Source organism: Stegodyphus dumicola, chromosome 4 (assembly GCF_044657685.1).
Source record: "Stegodyphus dumicola isolate Sdum_Otavi_A_Nest chromosome 4, ASM4465768v1".
NCBI lineage: Eukaryota > Metazoa > Arthropoda > Arachnida > Araneae > Eresidae > Stegodyphus > Stegodyphus dumicola.
In genome coordinates this window covers 162344620-162365889 of record NC_140771.1, presented here as the reverse complement: position 1 = coordinate 162365889, position 21270 = coordinate 162344620, and the positions used below count along the sequence as shown (strand labels likewise).

The 21270-nt window shown below is 31.3% G+C and overlaps 1 protein-coding gene across 1 annotated transcript in view; it reads right to left on the bottom strand.

Annotated features, from left to right (window-relative positions):
* Positions 1–5760: 5760 nt before the first annotated feature.
* The window catches only part of LOC118200856 (inhibin beta E chain-like), a 38051-nt gene continuing 22541 nt past the window's right edge, over positions 5761–21270 (bottom strand). The window contains exons 2-3 of the mRNA XM_035372838.2: positions 8547–8837; positions 5761–6625 (exon numbers count right to left, since the gene is read on the bottom strand). Of these exons, the coding sequence (XP_035228729.1) occupies positions 6204–6625; positions 8547–8837 (713 nt within the window). The 3' untranslated portion in view covers positions 5761–6203. The remainder of the gene's footprint in view (positions 6626–8546; positions 8838–21270) is intronic.

Sequence of the window (21270 nt, the reverse complement as noted above, 5' to 3'; positions counted from 1 at the left end):
AAATTACTGAATTAAGAGGTACTGAGCGTTCAAAATAATAAGAAAGAATTTTGTACGAGTACATGAAAGAATGAATATGGGTCTAAAATTATGGATGAAAGTTGAGATTTCATTCTAAAAATTCGGAATCTATCAAACTAGCTTAATGATAATCAAGATTCAAAACTGAACATTGGTAACACTGAAGAGCTTAAAAATAGAGCTTATATTCAGATATAAAGGGTCAGATATAAAAGGAAATGCCGGAATACGCAGGAAATGTTAAAGTTTGAAAATGCGAATGAAGTTAATAATGAAGTAAAGTAGTAGGATAAGTCATGGTAAGAGTACTACAGAATGATAAATTGTAGAATTGGCAAATTAAAATAGTACTATAAAATATGGACTAAGTAAGGGCTATTCAACGAATTGGATATGAATAACAGTTAAAGGTTGTAAAATAAAATGCTTAATTGAAATCAATCTCTATGTTTAAGAAATTTAAGCGTGTTAATTTAGCTGAAATAGTAAAATCACAAGAGCAATTACAATCAAAAATTATAAAACAGAGTTAAACTTTAGAGTATGTTGGAAACTAGAAAGAAACCCAGTGCCAGAAAAGTATGAAAATTACATCTGAAATTAACTAAAGTTCATACGTATGGTAGGAAAACGTAATAAACAAGTTCAAAATTAGAGTACTTTAAAAATTACGAAGGTATAAAATGTACGAAACATGTTAAAAATAATATCTGAAATTGAATAAAGCTCATATACATGGCAAGAAAATAGAGGAATTAAGCTAAAATTAAGAGCCTGTTTGAAATTAGAAGTGTAAAAACGTATGAAAGTCATGTGAAAATATAAGAAATTAGTTAAAATTCTTAGTATGTTGGAAACTAAAAACAAAAAAAAAAAAAAAAAAAAAAAAAAAAAACAGAAAAGGAGTTAAAATTTACATCTAGAATTAAATAAGTTAGGTATATAGTAGAAAAATGTAATAAGCAAGTTTAAAATTAAAGTTTAAAATTCAAAATTTACGAAGGTTTAAAATGTATGAAAAAAATTACATCTAAAATGAAATAAAGCTCATATATATGGTCAGAAAATATAGGAATTAAACTAAAATGTAAAGTATATTTGAAATTACGAAGTTTAAAACGTATGAAAGTAGCTATAAATTAAATGAAAGTCATGTAAAAATATAGCAAAATTGTTAAAATTCAGAGTATATTGGAAACTAAAAACGTTAAAATATAGAAAAGAAGTTAAAATGTACACCTAAAATTAAATAAAAGTCAGGTATATCGTGTGAAAATATAGCAATTAGGTTAAAATTAGGACTATATTGGAAATTATTAAGGTTAAAATGTATGAGAGAAATGAAGTAAAAGTCATGTACGTAGTGTGAAAATATAGCAAATTAGTTAAAACTCAGAGTATGTTGGAAACTAAAAACGTTAAAAAATAGAAAATAAGTTAAAATTTACACATGAAATTAAATAAACGTCAGGTATATGATATGAAAATGCAGGAATTATGTTAAAATTGGGATTATATTGGAAATCATGGAGGTTAAAATGTATGAGAGAAATCAAGTAAAAGTCATGTATACAGTGTGAAAATATAAACTGGTTAAAAATTTAAGTATATTAAATAGTGGGAAGGTTAAAATGTACAAAACAAGCTAGAAATTTTACATCTAAAATTAAATACAAGTCATCTATGTGATTAGAAAATGTATGAAATAAGTTAAAATACAGAATATGTTGAAGATCGCTAACGTTGAAAAGAACGAAAATGTTAAAAATTACATCTAACATTGAATAATATAATACACGAAAATGCGTGTTTTAGTAATTACACTCATAAAATATAACGAATAAGTTAAAAGTATTGCCTAACAAGTCTGAAAAAAATTTTGGGTATAATGAATTTAGGAATAAAAATGAGTAATGCAATGAAGATTACGGAAAGTTTATGTGATATTATGAACAGAAGATTTAAGAAATAAGGTAAAATTCTGAGTGTATAGGATGATTCAATCATTAAATTCGAAAATAATCCTCGTTCAGGGTAACTAGGAGATAATCATCATATACGTAGTAAAACAGTTGGAATACGAAGAAAAACACAAAGGCTAAAAATTTATTAACGAAGGAAAATCACCTTTGATAAATCAGTAAAATATAATCTCTTATTAAATTGTGATGACATGTAGCAATTTTGCAGATATTCAGTCATAGAATAAATAAAAGTAAGAAAATAATTATCTTCGGAAGAGTTTATACTGTGAAGGAAACATTTTATTTTATATCTATTTAAGGAAATGAACTGTATCAGTCACTTAAAACACCTACTTGATATACGTTTTTAAGAATTCAATAAGAAGTAAGTACACATTATCATATAACTACTAAATCACCTAATTAATAAAACCTAAGCACACGTCCTTTTTCTGTGACGTAGCAACTACTCTATTTCCATCCACCTCCTGATAAGGCTCCCTGTCTCCATTTTCAGATAAGCCTCCCTTCCACGCCTTCCTTCTCGCCTTCCTTCCAGCCTTCCTTCTCGGGAGCTCCCTCAACTCCGGCTCCCTAATGCTCGCGAGCCAGAACTCTCCTTTCCCCTACTTGTGTGTTACCTATATTTATTGAATATCATGTTCTACTCCCGTAAACCATATACATTTGAAAACAGCATAGCTTTAGAATTTCCGCACTGGAGATAAAACTGTTATTTTCTGTACAGTACTCTCTCTGAACACGTTGAGTTTGTTAATCAAAAATCCGTTAAAGTTTTATAAAATATGAAACAGATTAAAACAAATTCGAAATTCAGCCGTCCAGATGCCCATCTTCGGATGGAGGATTACATTATTCAAAATTTGATGCTGTCGTTTTTGTCACAGTGCGAGAAACATACATGTATTCATGCTGATTCTTCATTTTTTAATTTCTTAAAATATAATACAGGGCGATAATATTTGGTAACAACAATTTTCAAGGAGACACGGACATTTATAGTAAAACAGCGCAAAATGCCGCTTCGAAACTAACAGCCTTTCTAGGCTACTGCCGCTTTGAGCTAATAAATTAAATTAACAGTAAATAAAAAAAATCTTATGAAGAACTAAAAATATATTAAAAAATAATCACTATAAAATACAAGTAAAATTAATTATTACGGTTAAATACAATTTTAATATTAGAATTAAATGTATAAAAATTTTTAAGGAGTCAAAAGTATTTATCACTATGATGTATTATGAAATATAATTGAAATAAAATTCCTTTATAGAAATTGTGCTATAATATTCATCTATAATTTTAAAAAAGTAATACAATTTAGAATTTTAAACAAAACTTTCGAAAATTCGAAAATGAAATATAATTGAAATAAAATTCCTTTATAGAAATTGTGCTATAATATTCATCTATAATTTTAAAAAAGTAATACAATTTAGAATTTTAAACAAAACTTTCGAAAATTCTTTTTAAATATTTTAGTATTTTTTACTTATTTACACCAATAAAAGCATAAAAATTGCAAGAGAAAATTGCTTGTTTGAAATTTTCTATTAGTTCAGATTTAAAATATTATTTTCTAAAAGATGTAGTTACAAATTTCCTTACAGCATAGGAAATAAAGCATTTTTTTTTTTAGCAAATGCATAATTACTTAAATTTAAATAAGGAAAATTCTGAGTTTTCATTATCCGTTTATTTATTTTTTTTTTCAACATGCATTATACAGTATTTTTTATGTTACGTAAACAAAACATAAAATGCACCTTTCTAAGGAATATTAAAGACAGAATTTTTATTTGCTTAACATTCAGTGCATTACTGTTATAGCTAATATAAAATATTATAACTTTTTGTTTAAGCTAATTCTAAAACTAAACGCGTAATCTTGTTTTGACTGTGCAAAAACTGCACGAAGGAACTACATTTTAAGTACCTGTAAAATATTGAAATTTTGAATAGCTGTAAAACGAAGTAAAATATCTATTTCAAGTAAAACAAAGAAAAAAAAAAAAATGAAATGAAATCTTAAGATTTCAAATTCTAAAATCTTAGACAACAGTTTATCATTGAAAATTAAAAAAAAAAAAAAAAAAAAAAAAATATTTGAACAAAATTTTAAAGTATGAAACAGCACAAAAAAATTAAAAGAAAATGGTTCTTTCATAGCACATGGCATTAAAAATATCTTTTATTCATAACAACGAAACATGAAATATTCGTAAAAATTATCAGTTGTATATAATATAAATTACATTCATTTTGATTACATACATTATTAAAGAAGTAAAAGAGGTGGTGTGGTGTATTTAATTATGGCAAAGCACACGAGGGCTATCTGCCTAAGGGGAGGGATGCCTTCGTGGAGGACTTTCTAAGGGAAACTGGCTCGTATACACGTTACACATGGGGAAAACCACGAAAACACCCATGCAGCCAGCCCGTTCGCGGGATTCGAACCTCGGACCGAACTACCAGTGTTCAGCGACTTTACCGCTCGGCCGCTAGCGGGCCGGAAGAAGTAAAAAGATCTACATTAATAAGAACTTTATTCGGGACTTTTAATTCGCCTTAATTTGTTAATTAATACTAAATTAATTTAATTTGAAGTCATAAAAGTCATTTTTTTGAAGTCCATAAGTCAGTGATTTTATGCTTTGCCGAATGGTAATACTTTGATACTTTGATTCCGCTACGTGGACAATAAATATATTATGTTTTGCGGAGTTTTCACAAAATTTGCTAAGGCTGCTCCCAGATTCATTCCATTCTTTTCTTTCATTAATTATGCCAGGGCAGGATTTTATACGTTAAGTGAAAACAACGCACCTCTTCAGAAGCATAGTAACACTAGCTCACTGCTTCTTTTGCAAATATGATAAAACTAATAATGTAATAATAACAAATTTTCTATTGTTGTACAGCATCTTTTAAAACACAATATAGACAATAATACGCACCGGCCTCATATTGGGCATTCAGCAAACCAGTAAACGGCTGTGGCACGTTGGCCCAAGAAGTCCGCATTTACATCGTGTGGTTGTTTCTTACGGTGTGCATCAAAGGCTGAGGGCTGAGTTTTGTTTTTCCACTTCCAACGAATATGGACAACGCATGGCATTGTTATAACCTTAAAAAATTATAAAATTAAGAGTAATATTCTGACAAAAATGTGTAACTGAGCTTATGACTGAAATGTGTAATGTATAGTATAAGAAACATTTTATATGTGTTATATTAAATTGCACTAATATTCATAACTAACAATAAGAGCTGAGCTAATCATAGTTTTGAAGGTTCTCAAACTTATGCATGAGTTAAAGGTTGTTATATTTACCTTGTTTTCCGCTATCTAAGGCACATATTCTTTTCGTCTTATTATTTTTTAATTACAATTAGTTTTTAAATGAGGAGCTCGATCAAGCGTAAATTAGAGAATGATAAGTGCTGAAATAAAACTAAGTACTGGAACCTATAAATTAACGGAGAAAAGAAAAATTGACGTGATTTCATTTGAAAACCAGAGCTGAAATAAAGTAGGGAAAGAAAGTGAGAATTAAGGCTTGTTTTAAATTTTTATTTAAGTAAGCAAATGCTTAATAGATATTTGCATAAAACATTAAATTAATAATAATAAACATTAAAATACAAATAACTAATATAAATTATTTTAATTTGCATTTTAATGTTTAATAAACATTAAAATGTAAATTAGAATAATAAAATACCTATAACTAATAGTTACAGGTATTTTATTATTCTAATTTGCAGTCTATAAATATTATAGGAAAAAGTTTTATATAGTTTAACAGTAGAAAAAATAAAGAAAGTCAACATAATAATTAGTTCAAATAAGCAAAATTTTATCATTAATTTCACTTTTGTTGAAGGTTATTCCAACATTAATAAGTAAAATTGGACTATGCTTCAAAAAAATTGCAGTCAGCGGTAATTTTCTTATTTGTGCAAATTATTACAGTAAACTTCTTCCGTTTTTTACTCTGAATGCTATTTTTTTTTTCTTTTGATTAACTGGCCATTCATTTCTTAAATCTAAGATTTGGTCCCGCAGAGACCCTTAATCGGGACTCTATTGCAGTATATCAAAGGTACACAGTTTACATAAAATAAGCAACAATGTCATGTAACAGTAGGTTCCGATGGGAGTTAATCTCAGAACAACCATTTTACCTTCTACGAGCATCCACACGCTTCGACAACCATGTTAGTTAACTTCTTGTTATGGATGTAATTCTCATCCGCGTATAAAACATGCAGGTGACTGAACCTGGTTGGTCTGCAGCAAGAGGCCCAGCAGAGACCATGCGTGTCCACCAAAGTCTTGTTTTTCTCAAATGTCTCTGTGATGACTGTCTGGTAGAAACTTCTGGAACTGCTCCTGTCCTTCCAACATTCGCCTGCGCAGAAATACGCAACGTATTGGGCAGGCTCTAAAATGAAACTATCAAAGCCGATGTCACTGAACTTCACAGTGAAGGGTTTACGTTGACAGGTGTTGTTTCCACTGTTGCTTCTTCTTTTCCTTGCTTGTATGTCGGGGTCCTTGGCTACCAGAAGAAAAGGCCGTCGGTCGCCGTCTTCTGTGACATTTAAACCTGCGAAAATGGGAATTTTTAATTAATTTATGTGATAATTATGTTAATAAAATTTATGTGAGCTGGTTATTGATTAATATACAGTTCCAGTTATCCATACTATAGCTGGGGCACAACCCATCCAGATAATCAAAAAAGCCGAAAAATCCTGTATTTTCAATTTTTTACTTATCATTTAGTGTTAAGCACCGTTAGCCTTGAAGAAATATAGATCAAATGCCTATAAATCGGAAAGTATTTATTTTTATCAAAAAGCATTTACTACCGTTTTACTGAGGAAGTCTTCGAGTTTATAAACATCCACCTTTAATTTGTTTTCTTCAGCTTCACCAGAGCACTCTTTATGAGGGTAAAGCTGTATAGCCGTTAATGAAATAGAATGGAGATATTTTTTGCAGTTGAATATGCGAAAGCATTTTTTCCATTGTTATACAACATCTTTAAAAACACGATATAGGTGACAATTTGCTTCGGTGTCGTACTGGTCATTCAGTAGACCAGAACACGGCTGAGGCATGTTCGTCACCAAGAAGCCCGGATTTAATACCGTGTGGTTGTTTTCTTATGGGATGCTTCAAGGGCTGAGTTTTTGTTCCTCCACTTCCAACAAAGTTGGACAACGCATTACAACAGCTGCTGCGGCTGAGCATGCTGGGATGTGTTTGGAAAGAACTTGGCTATCGTGTTGATACTGTCGTGTCGTAAAAGCGTCTAGCATTTGTAACTTAGTCATGCAAACTTGAAGACATATTCTTTTAATGGTGTGAGTATTTCAACTTTGCTTTTAAAATTTATAAAACTTAAAATTGTTTTTTTTTTCTTTTAGACTAACCCTGTATTATCACTATGACAGGAAGGGTACACGAAACCCTTTATTTTTCTATCTTTACAGCGATTTCCGGACTTCGGAATACAGAGACCAACCACTTGTGGTCTGAACGTAAGAATATAAAAATACTAACTAAAACTCTAATTAAACTAACTTTGGATTAATATACAAGTGCCTACTTTAAGATTGGCCGTTAATTAACAAAAAGCCGTATGTAGTACAGAGAGCTGCTAAAACTACGATACGTTTAAAATTATCAAGAGGATTAAACCTCTGGCCTTGAAGGCAACCAGCAACCAAGTAAAACAACTATGGCAAGCGGCCTGCTTCTAATAACTCCTTCCTCTCTCTTGCTTGGCAAAAAGCCACAACTTAAGTACGTGGCGTTAGCAAGACAAATTTGCATAAATAAGTAAAAGCTTTTAATTCTGGCCGGAAGTAGAAAATCAGAAGTGATAGTAAAGATTTAAAATAAAATAAACGTTAGTAAAACTTAGGATCCTTACATACTTCCCGCCAGAGTTAATTAGTTTGAAACTGAGGTCTAAAACGACCTTAGTTATAATTCATGAAAATGTTAAATTTATTGTCAATTGCTCTGCAGCCATTTCGAGATATCTAAAGGAGTGGCACATACCACTTTAAGGGGCTCTGTTCCAAATCAGTGATTCCTTACTTTTCTAGCTCGGAAAGCGGGAAAAGCGAGTTCATTATAGCAAAAAAAAAAAAAAAAAAAAAAAAAAAAAAGGTTTTAAGGTTCAATATTTTGTATGAGAAATTGCTCTATGGTGGTATGAGAAATTGCTCTATGGTGGTAGAAAAATAAATTTTAAGTTAATTTACTTTTGGTATTTATTTTATTTACATAACTTAACACAGTTAAGAAGTTTGATTTGATCAATTTGGCAAACTTTAACCCTGGGTCTACGATCAATAGTTCAATAGATATTTTATCGTGCGCTAAGAATAGCATATCAGATATATGGTAATGCTCCAAGTGTTTTCCAGATCTGAAGTAGTAGTGATTTACTAGAGTAAATTTAATATCAATATGCATTGTTTAGTTATAATTTTTAAATACAGTTTTATTACCATTAACTTCAACGTGACACACTAGATCATCCGTTCCTGTACCACGTATCAGCTCCTTCGGCAACTCCACTTTGGTCCAACCAGATTTAGTTTCATTGTCTGTTGATATGAGATGGTGAAATATATTATCTGGATCATCTGAACAAAAGAATAACAGGAACGACAATGGAAATGATTCGTTTTCTTTATAAAACCAAAAGTCCATTGGTGTGGCTGATACGAAATTGCTGGGTAGAACGAATTCAAATCTTTTGCATAATGTTACGTCAGTTTCCAAGCACCTGAAATCACCTGGTATGAAAAAAGAAATTTTGTTGTTATTGTGAAAGGTATGAGCACTAGAAAAAGGTAAATTTCAATTATTCATTTATGCGATAATTTCTATTAATTAAAATGCCACATTAGGCTGTAGGATTTTCCACTGTGTAATTCTAAGTTAAGGTTGAAAGTGAAGAATCTTAAGAACTAGTAAGCGAATAATCGCTTGAGTTCGTGAGACAGTAAATAAACTTGGAAAGTGGTAAAAGACCCTTTATTATTCAAATAAGATTTAACAGAACTCAGTCTTGGAGTTCTACAACAAAGTCGACACTCGGGCTTCAACTTAAGAGACTAAGAATTAAGCTAAACTAATCTTAACTAAAGAGATATAGCCGAAGCTATCAAGATTCTAACAAAGTTGGCCCCTTGACACTAAGTGACTGCGAAGCTATCAAGGGCTTAAAGTATGGCTGAGCGTAATAATAGCTTACGAGATATTAACCTAAACAGGCAGACGCGTGCTAGCCAGAATATCTCGTATCTCTCTCACTAGGACAGTAGAACTTCCCGGTTAAATACCGCTTTTCATCATTAGCATTCATACATGATTCTAAAACTACGTTCTGGCCGGAAGTGGTAAGTTGAAATTAAGAAGCGATAGGAAAGGAAGTTTAACTCAAAATTTAACTGTTAATAAAATTAACATAATCCATATAAGGCTTTCCAAAAATATAAAAATTCAGCATGTTAGTAAACAAACATTTTTAATAGAGGAATATGCCAATGTAGAATTTAAAATTATATAAAAAGTAACCTCAGTTTAGAGTACATTTTGAATAAAACTAAGGATTTCAAGGGCAGAAGGAAACGGACTTGCGGCATCACCATCGAAATAGATAATGGCTGAGCGATAAGTTACTATGTCCCAACTAGGGGACCGTTTACGTGTAATCCTAAGTTTCCACAAGTCCCATAGTTTATCTTAAACAGCGCAATGAAATCGATGCACGAATTTAATTTGAACCGAACGTTTTTCCAGCTACTACATAATTATTCGCAAAAATAAAATATCTGTATTTTCCTTTGATGTCATTTATGTTTGAAGATTTTTGGGGGACTGAAATCAGATTCTTTTCCTTCCAGTACCATAATTTTCTAACATAAAATTTGTGATTCTAGATAAAACAGTTTTACTTTGATTTTTGAAAAGGTGGCTTCCTTTCCGCAGACTTTTTTTCTCTTTAGAACATTCTCTATTCCATGAGAGATTTCAGTAAAACATTCGTTAAAAAAAGGACATTTTATCATTTTAAACTAGTTTGTGGTTTTAATTAAATTTATTACAGGAAGCTATAAAATTTTGAAACGTGAAACTACTTAGTTTAAAATAAGTTTCTGAGTGATATAATAAAGCATCTATTTATTAGTCTAGTTTTAAAATTAAACATGATTTGTATTACTATGTGTTAACTGTGAATGAAAGCTTATTCTTTTATCTTAATGCTGTTTAATATTTATTATTTTAACGCTTCATATTATGCCTAAAAATTAATGTATAATTTATTCCATGGTTCTAGAGCTGAGATTTGTTAATATTTGAAAGATTTTGGCAAGATATTAAATAACTCAGTTATCAAATGTCTGATTGGATATTTTTCAAGTTTTCCGTAAGATTTATCAAATGTTCAATTTGAAGGGAAACAAAATATGAGCAGTCAAATGTAATTTCATTTTCAACATTATACGTTTTGCAGAAAGATTTATGACTGAATTTAATTATTTTAAAAGTTGAAATTTCTGCGAAACAATTACATATGGATTATAAATAATGGATTATAAATAAATGGGTTATAAATATTGCTTTCAACATGAAAACTCTTTTTTACTTGTAATCTTGTCACAAATTATAAACTATACTACAACACATGTAAAATTCAATTAAAAATATAGCAACATTTTTGTCAACAACAAACATTACATTTAATTACTTTATTGTATTTTCATGATTACCATGATAAGAAAAAGAGTTAATGATTTTAAAGATATTTTAGTACCTATATTAGAATCAGATAATAAATCAGACATGTATACGTACAAGTTTAAATTTTCGAACTTTAAACTGATATTTATCTGTGGAATAAAATAGAGAAACATAGCATACAGAAATGCTATTAAATAGCTACAATTTTAATGTTGTTAAATAGCTACAATTTTACTTCTAATTCCTTTCATGTTGTTAAATGAATCCCCATATATAAATTAAATGTGATATTCATGTTAAATTTATTTGAAAACAATTTCTTTGATTTTTAGTCTGTTTGCGTATTTTGGCATTTTTATGTCAGAAAACCTAAAAATTCTTTTTTAAAAATCTTTTCTCCTGCCTTCTTGGCGGAGAAGTGTATCTAATAAGAATATTTTACTTGCGCAGCGCAAATTTGTTTGAAGAGCCTTGTAGAGACATTAGGTAATTTTTTGGAAGCAGGCAAGATGAAAAATATGCAACGCCTTCGCCGGGAATCGATCCGCGGACCTCTGGAAACGCACCCAGCGTGCAGACTACCACACCACGAAGGCATGCCAAGAATGCGGGAGAAATACCTTATATACTCCCTCTTTTAAAGAAGGGCTGGGGTTTTTTAGGGGACCCAATCGCCAAATCCTAGGCGTGGAGAATCATTATCCACAACCCTTTTAGTTCGGGCGCCACTGTAGAGACATTAGGTATTTTTTTGGAAGCAGGCAAGATGAAAAATATGCAATGCCTTCGCCGGAAATCGAACCTCGGACCTTTGGAATACCCACCCAGCGTGCAGACCACCACACCACGAAGGCATGCCAAGAAGGCAGGAGAAATACCTTATAGCCTTATTAAAAACATCTTGCATATGACAGTGGTCTCAAACTAGTCGCCCGTGGCAATTTTATGCGGTCAGCGAATATATTTCACGTAAATTAACTAGCATTATTATGACAAAAATTTGAAGAAAAGTTAGGATTTTAATGGTTTTTGAGTCCAGTTTTACTTTATTGTCATTACCATAAGGTGTTGTAGCTGAAAGGTGTAATAAGAAACAAAGAATTTTATAAAAATTTACATACAAATATTATTTCTTTTGTACCCGTCATAGAAAAATCTGATAAATAAAAGAAAGAGAATAGGATGCTATTATTTATTTTTATGTTTTGTCCTCCTTGGAAAGTTTTCGTATATTTCTTTCTGATTTAAATCAAAAGTAAATTACTTAGTTACTTCAATATATTACAATTATATGAATGAATATCAACCTTAAAATTTTCATATTTAGCTGTCAATGAGTTTTAATTACAAATCGGGACCAACAGAAATTTCTTGCAGGTAGCGACTTTTGGATTTCAGGCAAAAAATAAGCAAAAATTTGAATTTTTTTTTCTTTGCGTTATTTTTACGTTTTGTTATGAAAAACATGTATTATTTTTAAAAAAAAATTAGGTAAGAAATTTTGTTTTTTTAATTAGAAAAAACTTTCCTTTTTAGCCCAGAAGGGCTATTAGTCTTGAAAACGCATTTTGCGTTGAATCACTTTTTCAACTGTTGCCACCAAATATTATCGCCCTGTATTATATTTAAAGAAATTAAATAATGGAGAATCTGCATGAATGTATGAATGTTTCTCGCACTGTTAGAAAACAACAGTACCTAGAACCATCATCATTAAATTATGAATAATGCAGTCCTCCACCCGAATATGAGGACCTGGAACCCCGAATTTCGAATTTGTTTTATTATCTAATTCATATTTTGTAAAACGTTAACGAAATTTTGATAAAAAAAAGCTCAAAGATTTCAAAGCAAACAATGGCAACACTGTACGGAATAAAAACACCTTTTATCGTCAGCGAGCGAGACTGTCAGTCGGAAATTCTAAAGATAGGCTGTTTATGCTGTTTTCAGATACTTCCAGCGGCCGAGCGTTAAAGACGCTGAACACTGGTAGTTAGGTCTGAGGTTCGAATCCTGCGAACGGGCTGGCTGCATGGGCGTTTTCGTGGTTTTTTGCATGTGTAACGTGTATACGAGCTAGTTTCCCTTAGAAAGTCCTCCACGAAGGCAACTCTCTCTTTAGGCAGATAGCCCTCGTGATCCTTGACATAACTGAATGATCCAATCCAATCCAGATACTTTTAGCCGAAAGAGGTGTTATCCCAAATGCTCTCGAAACGTGTATGTGTGTGTAAATGGAAAAAAAAAAAAAAAAAAAAAAGCCCATATGGGATTAATATAAAATCTAAAAGCTCTCATATTTTTAAACATTTTTAATTAGTCATATTGAATAATCACTGAATATGTATTAATAAAGATAATAATGTTAATAAATATAATAATATTAATGAAGAAATATAATAGAAGTCTTAAAATCAAGATTACGAATGCTATTCGGAGATTTTCAAAAACTTTTAATGTAATATTTAGCCCAAAGGGCGTTGGCCTAGAAGGGTTATTCATTTCGTTTTGGCATTTTGTGGTGTTTCACTATAAACGGCGAATCACTTTTTAAATTCTTGGCACCAAATATTAGATCTCTGTAAATTTAATATTTAAAGCATCGGAAATTCTAAAGATATGTTCTTTTAAATATTTTATGATATTGCAGTTGAATTGAATTTTGTGGTTTAAGTGCGAAGAACATGATATTTAATAAATAAAGGTAACACAAAAGACGTTAAAAAACACCCCTTTTAAGGCGTAATATAAAATCTGAAAGCTTTCAGATTTTTTTTTATCCCTTTTTGATAAGAAAGGATGTTAGTTTCTGAATGAGATATTAGTCTCGAAACGGCATTTTGCGTCGAAACACTTAAATGCGTTGTACCATTTTTCAAATTGTTGCCACCAAATATTATGGCCCTGTATTGTATTAAAAAAATTAAATAAAGAAGAATATGCATGAATGTATGTATGTTTCTCGCACTGTTGAAAACCAACGGTGGAGCCATGAAATTTTTAATAACGTGGTCCTCCACCTGAACATGGGCACATGGAAGCCAGAATTTTGAATTTCGAATTTGATTTAAAATCTTTTTCGTGTTTTGTAGAGCTTAACGAATTTTTAATTAACAAACTCGACGATTTCAAAGTGAGCAGTGGCAACACTATACGACGGAATAAACCATTTTTTTCTATAGCGCATGAGACTGTCTATCGAAAATTCTAAATATATGCTATTTTTGAAAATTTTGTGATTTTGCTGTTGCGTTGAATTTTATGTGGCATAAGCGCCAAGAACGTAATATTCAATAAATAAAATAAACACACAACGCAAAACGCTAATAATAAAGAGACAAAAAATAATTTTGTAAAGGCCTTCTTAGTACAAAAACCGAACATTGATACAATAAACTGAGAAAAGACTGAAAAAAACAGAAAAATGGCAACACTTAATGCTGTATCGGGAATTCTAAACATTTACTACTATGCTGCTGTTAAAATTTTTGTCATTTTACTGTTGAACTGTATATGGAGTAAATGCAAAGGAAATTATGTTTAATGATAAAGCTAAAAAGACAAAAAAAAAAAAAAAAAAAAAAAAAAAAAAGGTTGTTGGTAGGAGGGAGGGTAACAGCAGACTGTTAGACTGCGAACTCAGAGAGAGCGTAAAAAACTTTAACAAACCCCTTTGGGCGACCGTTAAAATCTGAAATTTTTAATTTTGTTTCCTTTTCTTCTTCTCTCTGTTTTTTTTTTTTTTGTTTTTTTTTTTGTTTTTTTTTTAATTATTTCTTTTTATTGTGGCCCGTCAGCTACTTTCAGATTGTGCTTTTGACCTGCTGCAGTTTACCTCATGGATGAATAAGGCACCATAAGGAAAACGAAACAAACATTTATTAAAAATTAACGTTCAAAGAATAATGGTAAACTCGGAGCACTACCTCGCTCCTACAACATAATCTACCACCTGCCTCCTCTGAGGCTAACATGCAACTGTTGTCTCTTTCACTTGCTGGGCTCTGCCAGGCAGCTGATTGGCTCACCGCAGCCAGATACATGACAATCACTGATCTATGATAATATTAACAACTAGCTACCATTTTGTCTTATCTTAAAGTTTTGAAGTTTTAAAAAATAAGACATATTTTTATGACATGCCTTATATTTTTGCTTATTCTTCAAAAGTAACAAAATAGTTAAGACACTTTGACTATTTCACGAAACAAAAACTACTTATTAATAAACATTACAAAGGCAATTCTTTAAAATTTAATTAATTAAAAAAATATTCTCTGTGTTTGGTGTAGTGAAAAAATTATTATATGCAGTTTTAACAACAATGTTATAAGCTGACGTTGCTATTGTTCATAATATAAGGTATTTCTCCCGCCTTCTTCGCATGCTTTCGTGGTGTGGTGGTCTGCACGCTCAGCGCGTATTGAGAGGTCCGTGGTTCCATTCCCGATGAAGGCGTTGCAAATTTTTCATTTCTCCTGTCTCCAAAAAATACCTAATGTCACTACATTGGCGCCCGAACTAAAAGGGTGGTGGATGATGATTCTCCTCACCCAGGATTTGGCGATTGGGTCCCCTAAAAACTCCAGTCGCCCTTTAAAAGGGGGAGTACAGTATAAGGTATTTCTCTCGCCTTCCTAGCGTGCGTTCGTGGTGTAGTGGTTCTGCAAGCTGGGCCGGTATTCCAGGGGTCCGTGGTTCGATTCCCGGCGAAGGCGTTTGCTCATTTTTCATCTTGCCTGCTTCCAAAAATATCCTAATGTCTCTACAATGTTAAAGTGAATAATAGTTTTGCCATTATTGTTACTTATGTAGCTTACAAAATAAAATTGGAATTTATATGAATTATAATATTATGAATATTTATATGAATTATGGAGTATGTATACCTTTGAATACATTATTAAGAATGTCCATTACTTTATTTTAAATCAAAATAAGTAGCATATGTACTAGCAAATGAATGATTTTAATATATGCTTCAAGAAACAATTAGGTTTCTGTTCCTCATAACTGGAAATTAATACGAAAATTAATACACTCTGCAATCAAATATTTGATTAATCTGAGCGTATGTTTAGTATTGATTCTCAGTTAAATAATTTGATTGAGTTGTCTGATACAGAATTTAATACATCTGTATCATATAGAGATCGTTTTATAGAGATTAAAACAGAATACTATAATTATGTAAAAAGGGTAAGAATGGCATTTCTGGTGCTAATGCAACATCTGGTGCTAATTTAAAGCCTTCAAAATTAAATTTAAAAGAATGCGATTTAATATTAAAAAGGATTTGAATTGCCTTCTGGAAAACATTTTCCTCTACTCATGATGATCCAGAGTTACGGGACAAGGATAAATTTAAATATATCTTATCTTCGCTGAAAGCGAAACTAAAGAAAATATACAATAGACATTTAAAAAACCCATCTTGTAAAGAAAACTGTGTAAAAGTTATTGATCATCTGAAGTCCAGATTTTTTAGGAGTGATTTATGTATCGAAGTGTATATTGGAAATTTATTGCTTTAGTTATGAATCGGTCTCATGTTAAACTGAATATAATTTATGATCAGTTAGATACATAACAGGTATCTGAAAGCTTTAGAAACATTGGTTGTAACGTCAGCAAATTACTCTGCTATGCTTCTTTCCGTAATCAAATCATGCTTTCCGAATGATGTTTAAAGGCATGGGATTGAGAACTAAATCGAGAATTTAGCTCTGCACTACATCTGATAAAATGAAAATTGTTAGAAATACTGACTTTTCTGAGAAACGAAGTTAAAGGAAAAGAACATAGTGCTTTAGCAAAATCAAGTTTCGTTTCATACAAAAGTATTAAAAGGCCAATCCCAGATTTACATGTTACTCATATGCCATCAGCATCTGCTCTTGTTTCATCATATGACAATAAGTTGACTAAGTTACGCTGTACTTTTTGTGATATAACAATCAAGACTGCAGGGAGAGTGCTCAAATATATTTCGATGTTGGGGGTATGAGAAACAATGCTGTCTGGTGTTATTTGAAAGTAGGACATTTGGCGAAAACATGACGCAGTTCTATAAAGTATGCCATTTTTGGTCGAAGGCATTAGGATTTACTATTATGTCGTATAAAAATAAGAAGAAAATATGAGTTCTCTTTTTACTGTCCAATCATCTCTAGAATAATATATTTGAAAACTCTTATACTTCGCATTAGAAATTTTTCTCCAATGGCGGGCTGTCAGCCGAATTCGGCTTGGCCGAATTCGGCAACTAAGGCCAGAAGTGGTGCGCACTTTATTATGGAGGCACCTAATAGGTGGGCCATCTTTGCTTCTTATGAAGGGATGGACAGTTATAACCATGCCTTCTCCAAAATTCGAACCTGGATCCTTTAATATCGAAGTCGGCTTCCCTAATCACTATACCGTCTGAACGGCTCGCATTAGAAATAAAGGTAGAATTAAATTTGAGTAAAGAGCATTTTTAGGCGATGATCTCACCGTTCTTATACTGAAGAATTTCGGGAAAGGAACTACAGCTTTCTACCATTGGGAAGGAGATACTGCCTTGAGGACTTCTTGGAGGAGAATAGACAACAGAAACGGTTATATTATGATATTAATTTAGAAATCAATCGCGATAATTTTTCTTGGCAAGTATATCTTCTTGCTGAACCAAAAATATGTACGAATTTACTTAGGGTTAAGGATGTTGGGCTGATTTCTGAGCTCGCTGCTCGAGAAAAAAAAAAGTTAATTGATGTTGCTCAGCAGAACCACCGATAGAATACTGCTTGGAACTGATGTACTAGATGAACTAGCATTGCTTGCAGGGAGAATAGCAGTTGTGAAATCCGTAATTTCAGCAGTCAAAAAAAAAAAAAAAAAAAAAAAAAAAATAGAATGGTGCACGTTGGAAAATCTGCTGACATATTGGACGAAAAAACACTAGCTCATTTTCAAGGAACTATTCAGATCAATCAAGATCGAAGATGTTATGTAACACTACTATGGTTAGTTGGGCATTGTGACATCTGGCGACTGTTTGGCGATCAACAGAGCGTGCTTGGCGCATGTAGCTCTTCTCCAAGAAGAGTTAATGTATTTATTGAGAGTTGCATGTTAGCCTCGGAAGAGGAAGGTTGTAGATTTTGCGCTGCGGTAGGAGCAATGTACTGCTCTGAGTTACTTTTATGCTTTGAACTATATTTTTAATAAATGTTCGTTTCGTCTTGCTAAATGGTGCCTTATTAAATCACGAAGCCATTACAGGCATCCTGCTCGCAGCAATAACTATTACATAGCTGAATTCAAGGTTACGCTAAGGTTATGTTTAAACGCCTACTTAAGGATGGCATATTTGGAAGTTATGGTAATGTTTTATGCCACTTTAATAATTATGGCATAATTGAAACTGTTATTGATGATTTTTGCCATTTTTTGCCTCATCAATCTGTTTCAAAATTATCAAGCTGTACTACCAAAATACGCCCAATCGAATTCCAAAGTGATACGTTTTTCTAAAACGAGCAATTTTTAAAAAATTAGCTCTCACAATTTTAGGGCCTCCATTTTAATTGAGTTTGGTATATATTTATTGATATCTATTTTTATTAAATTTACTTGATTCCTTCTTTCACAATTCGAAATTTAGATTCAATACGAATCAAATTCGCAGATGTTTTCTGATTTATTTTTTAAATTTGCAATTTTGTAGTAATTTTTATACATTTTTTGAAAAACACTTTTGAATATTAAACTAAGAGATGTTTACCATCACCTTAAAGCAGATGTATTCCTAAGCATACCTGCAAAAAAACTGGAGATTTTTATTCAAAATTTCGAAAAATATAAGTGAATTTATATATTAACGAGTTCTGAAATTTGGCAAATTTGTTATAAGCGTTAATAACGCCAAATGTGCTTTACGCACTTTGGTAAAATTATTTGAAGGAATGAATGATGCATCTTTTTTCCGCACATGCACGATGAAAAAGGAAAATAGATTGCTACAAATTAAGAGTTTCTTCATTTGAATTATTCTTGGCGCAAACTGAAAAAAGTGCTACATAATTTGAGTCAAAAATCAAAATATAGAAAAAAAATCGGCATGTCATTTTAGAAAAAGTTTGATTTTGTGTCAGAATATCTATAAAAGAATAAATGCTGTATATAAACTTAATATATATCCTAAGTCGCGCTCTCGAGAAATGAAAAGCGGAAGTTAAATTTCGTCAATGGGCTCAGTAAAACGAAATATATAAAACTGTTCTCCCCCACTTTTTTTCACAGTGTACCTTAATGCAGAATAATATAGAATTTTGTCGCAAGGCGAAAATTTCACTTGATAGTTACCCAAGGAGACTGAATTGTTCCTAAAATATAATTCAGCCAGAATTTCATTTCATTTTTAGTCAGTTCTCAAAATAGCATATATTTTTGTTTTGAATTTAATAAAATTCGTAATGAGGATGATATTTAATAAATAAAGGCAACACACAAAACGTTAAAATAACGCCCCTTTTGGGCGTAATATAAAATCTGAAAGCTTTAGATTAAAAAAAAATATTTTTATTGAGAAATTGCAAAATAATCATTGTAATGGTGGTACTAAAGTTTTTCAATTTTTGTTTAGCATAAATCCAAAGCATAATTCATCAGCATAAATCCAAAGCAATACAAGACTATAATACTTAGAATTTATAGTTTTATTGACAGTTTCAAGGCTTCGCAATTACACAGAAACGTGTATTAATAAATGCATAAATTGACGAAACTGAAAGTTCTAAGCTCAATGGCCTTCTAAAGATTAAGTTCGTAAATGCGTCATATAAATGAAATTTATAATTAATGGCAATGTCTCGGCTAGATACGGTAATTCTCAATGGGAATAAAGGTTTTGAAAGAGTAATTCAATATTTCATTTGTAGGGTTTTATTTTTTTTTTAAATAGTTATTTTAATTTGGGGGTTTTTCTGCTTCTCTTATTCCTCTCGCATTTCCTCACCAGGATGTGAGTTTGGGTGAAAGATTTAAATTTAAACCATTGGAGTGAAAAGTTTAGTCAGAGCGTGATTTCGCTATTGTAAGTGCACGTTGCTTTTTTCTTCCAGCTGTTAATCTTAATGTCGGCTGCGTATTCTTGCCGCCGAGCTATTATTCTGCCGGTGTAGATTCTGAGTCAACTTGTTAGTTCCAAATGAATTGCGCAGCCTCTCTCTACTCTTCATTTTAAAATTTAGTATTACACTATCCTTTGAGTTTACACCGCGAATGGTCGATGTTTGTAAGCAAGTAAGTTCGTGCCATCGGTAAATTATAATTTTGTTCAATAAAAGATCTTTTACACACTTCCTCTGGTTGTGTTCATCTTGAAGCCTGTGCGAGAATTCGCATGGATCAACATTTAGGTAAATCTACTCGTAATTACATTTTATGATAGCTAAAAAACTAGATCTTACAAAATTAAACGAATACTTTTCTTACATGCCATATCTTACGGCTTAGCAAAATCTAAAAATTTTAAAAGTAATTCAAAACAATGTAAAATAGATATTAAATTATATGCGTCTTGTGCACAAACGAGAAATTAATTGTCCAAGATGTATTGGACAAATATATTTAAACAAAATAAAATATCTAAAAACAAAATATCTAAACATTACTTTACTAATCTATTGGGCCTGCTTTCATTTTATGACTTCACTGAATTTTCTATCCATGGGTTTCATAGGATTTTGACAGAAATTTTCCTCCATTTTTCTTGTGTAAAGATTGTCAGTATATATCGTTCTTTGTTTAAGTATTAGATATATATGATTAGGAAAATTTTAACGCAAGTCGAATTAGATGATGATTAATGCATGTTTTCTCCCTGGGAGTATAAAATTGGAGAAAACCGAATTTTCTCACCGTCAAATTAAGTATGTTTTCTTACTAGCTGTTACGTAGAAAAAAAAATAAAAGGTAAAAGATGTGAACTACAAATCCGGTAAAGAAACGTAAAATGCAGAATATTAACTTGCAACTTAAAAACTGCATATTACGATGTAGCACCTTAAATAAGAGTTTACTACTATAAAAGATTTTTTGCGAAACTAGAAGAAAAATAAGGTAGGGCTGCTTTTTTTTTTTTTTTTTTTTTTTTTTTAGTCCAAAGGGATTTGAATCCCGAAGGACTATTAGTTTCGTTTTGGCATTTTGCGTCGGACGGATAAATGTCGGTTCACTTTTCAAACTGTTGCCACAAAATGTTAGAGTCCTGCATTATATTTGAAGAAATTAAATAATGAAAATCTGCGTAAATGTATGTATATTTCTCACATTGTCATAAAATAACGGTACATAGAGTCATCGAATTTTGAATAACGTAATCCTCCAACGAATATGAGCATGTGGAAGACCAAATTTGAAATTTGAAATTTGTTTTATGATCGATTTCCTATTTTTTAAAACTTTGACGAATTTTTGATTAACAAACTCAAG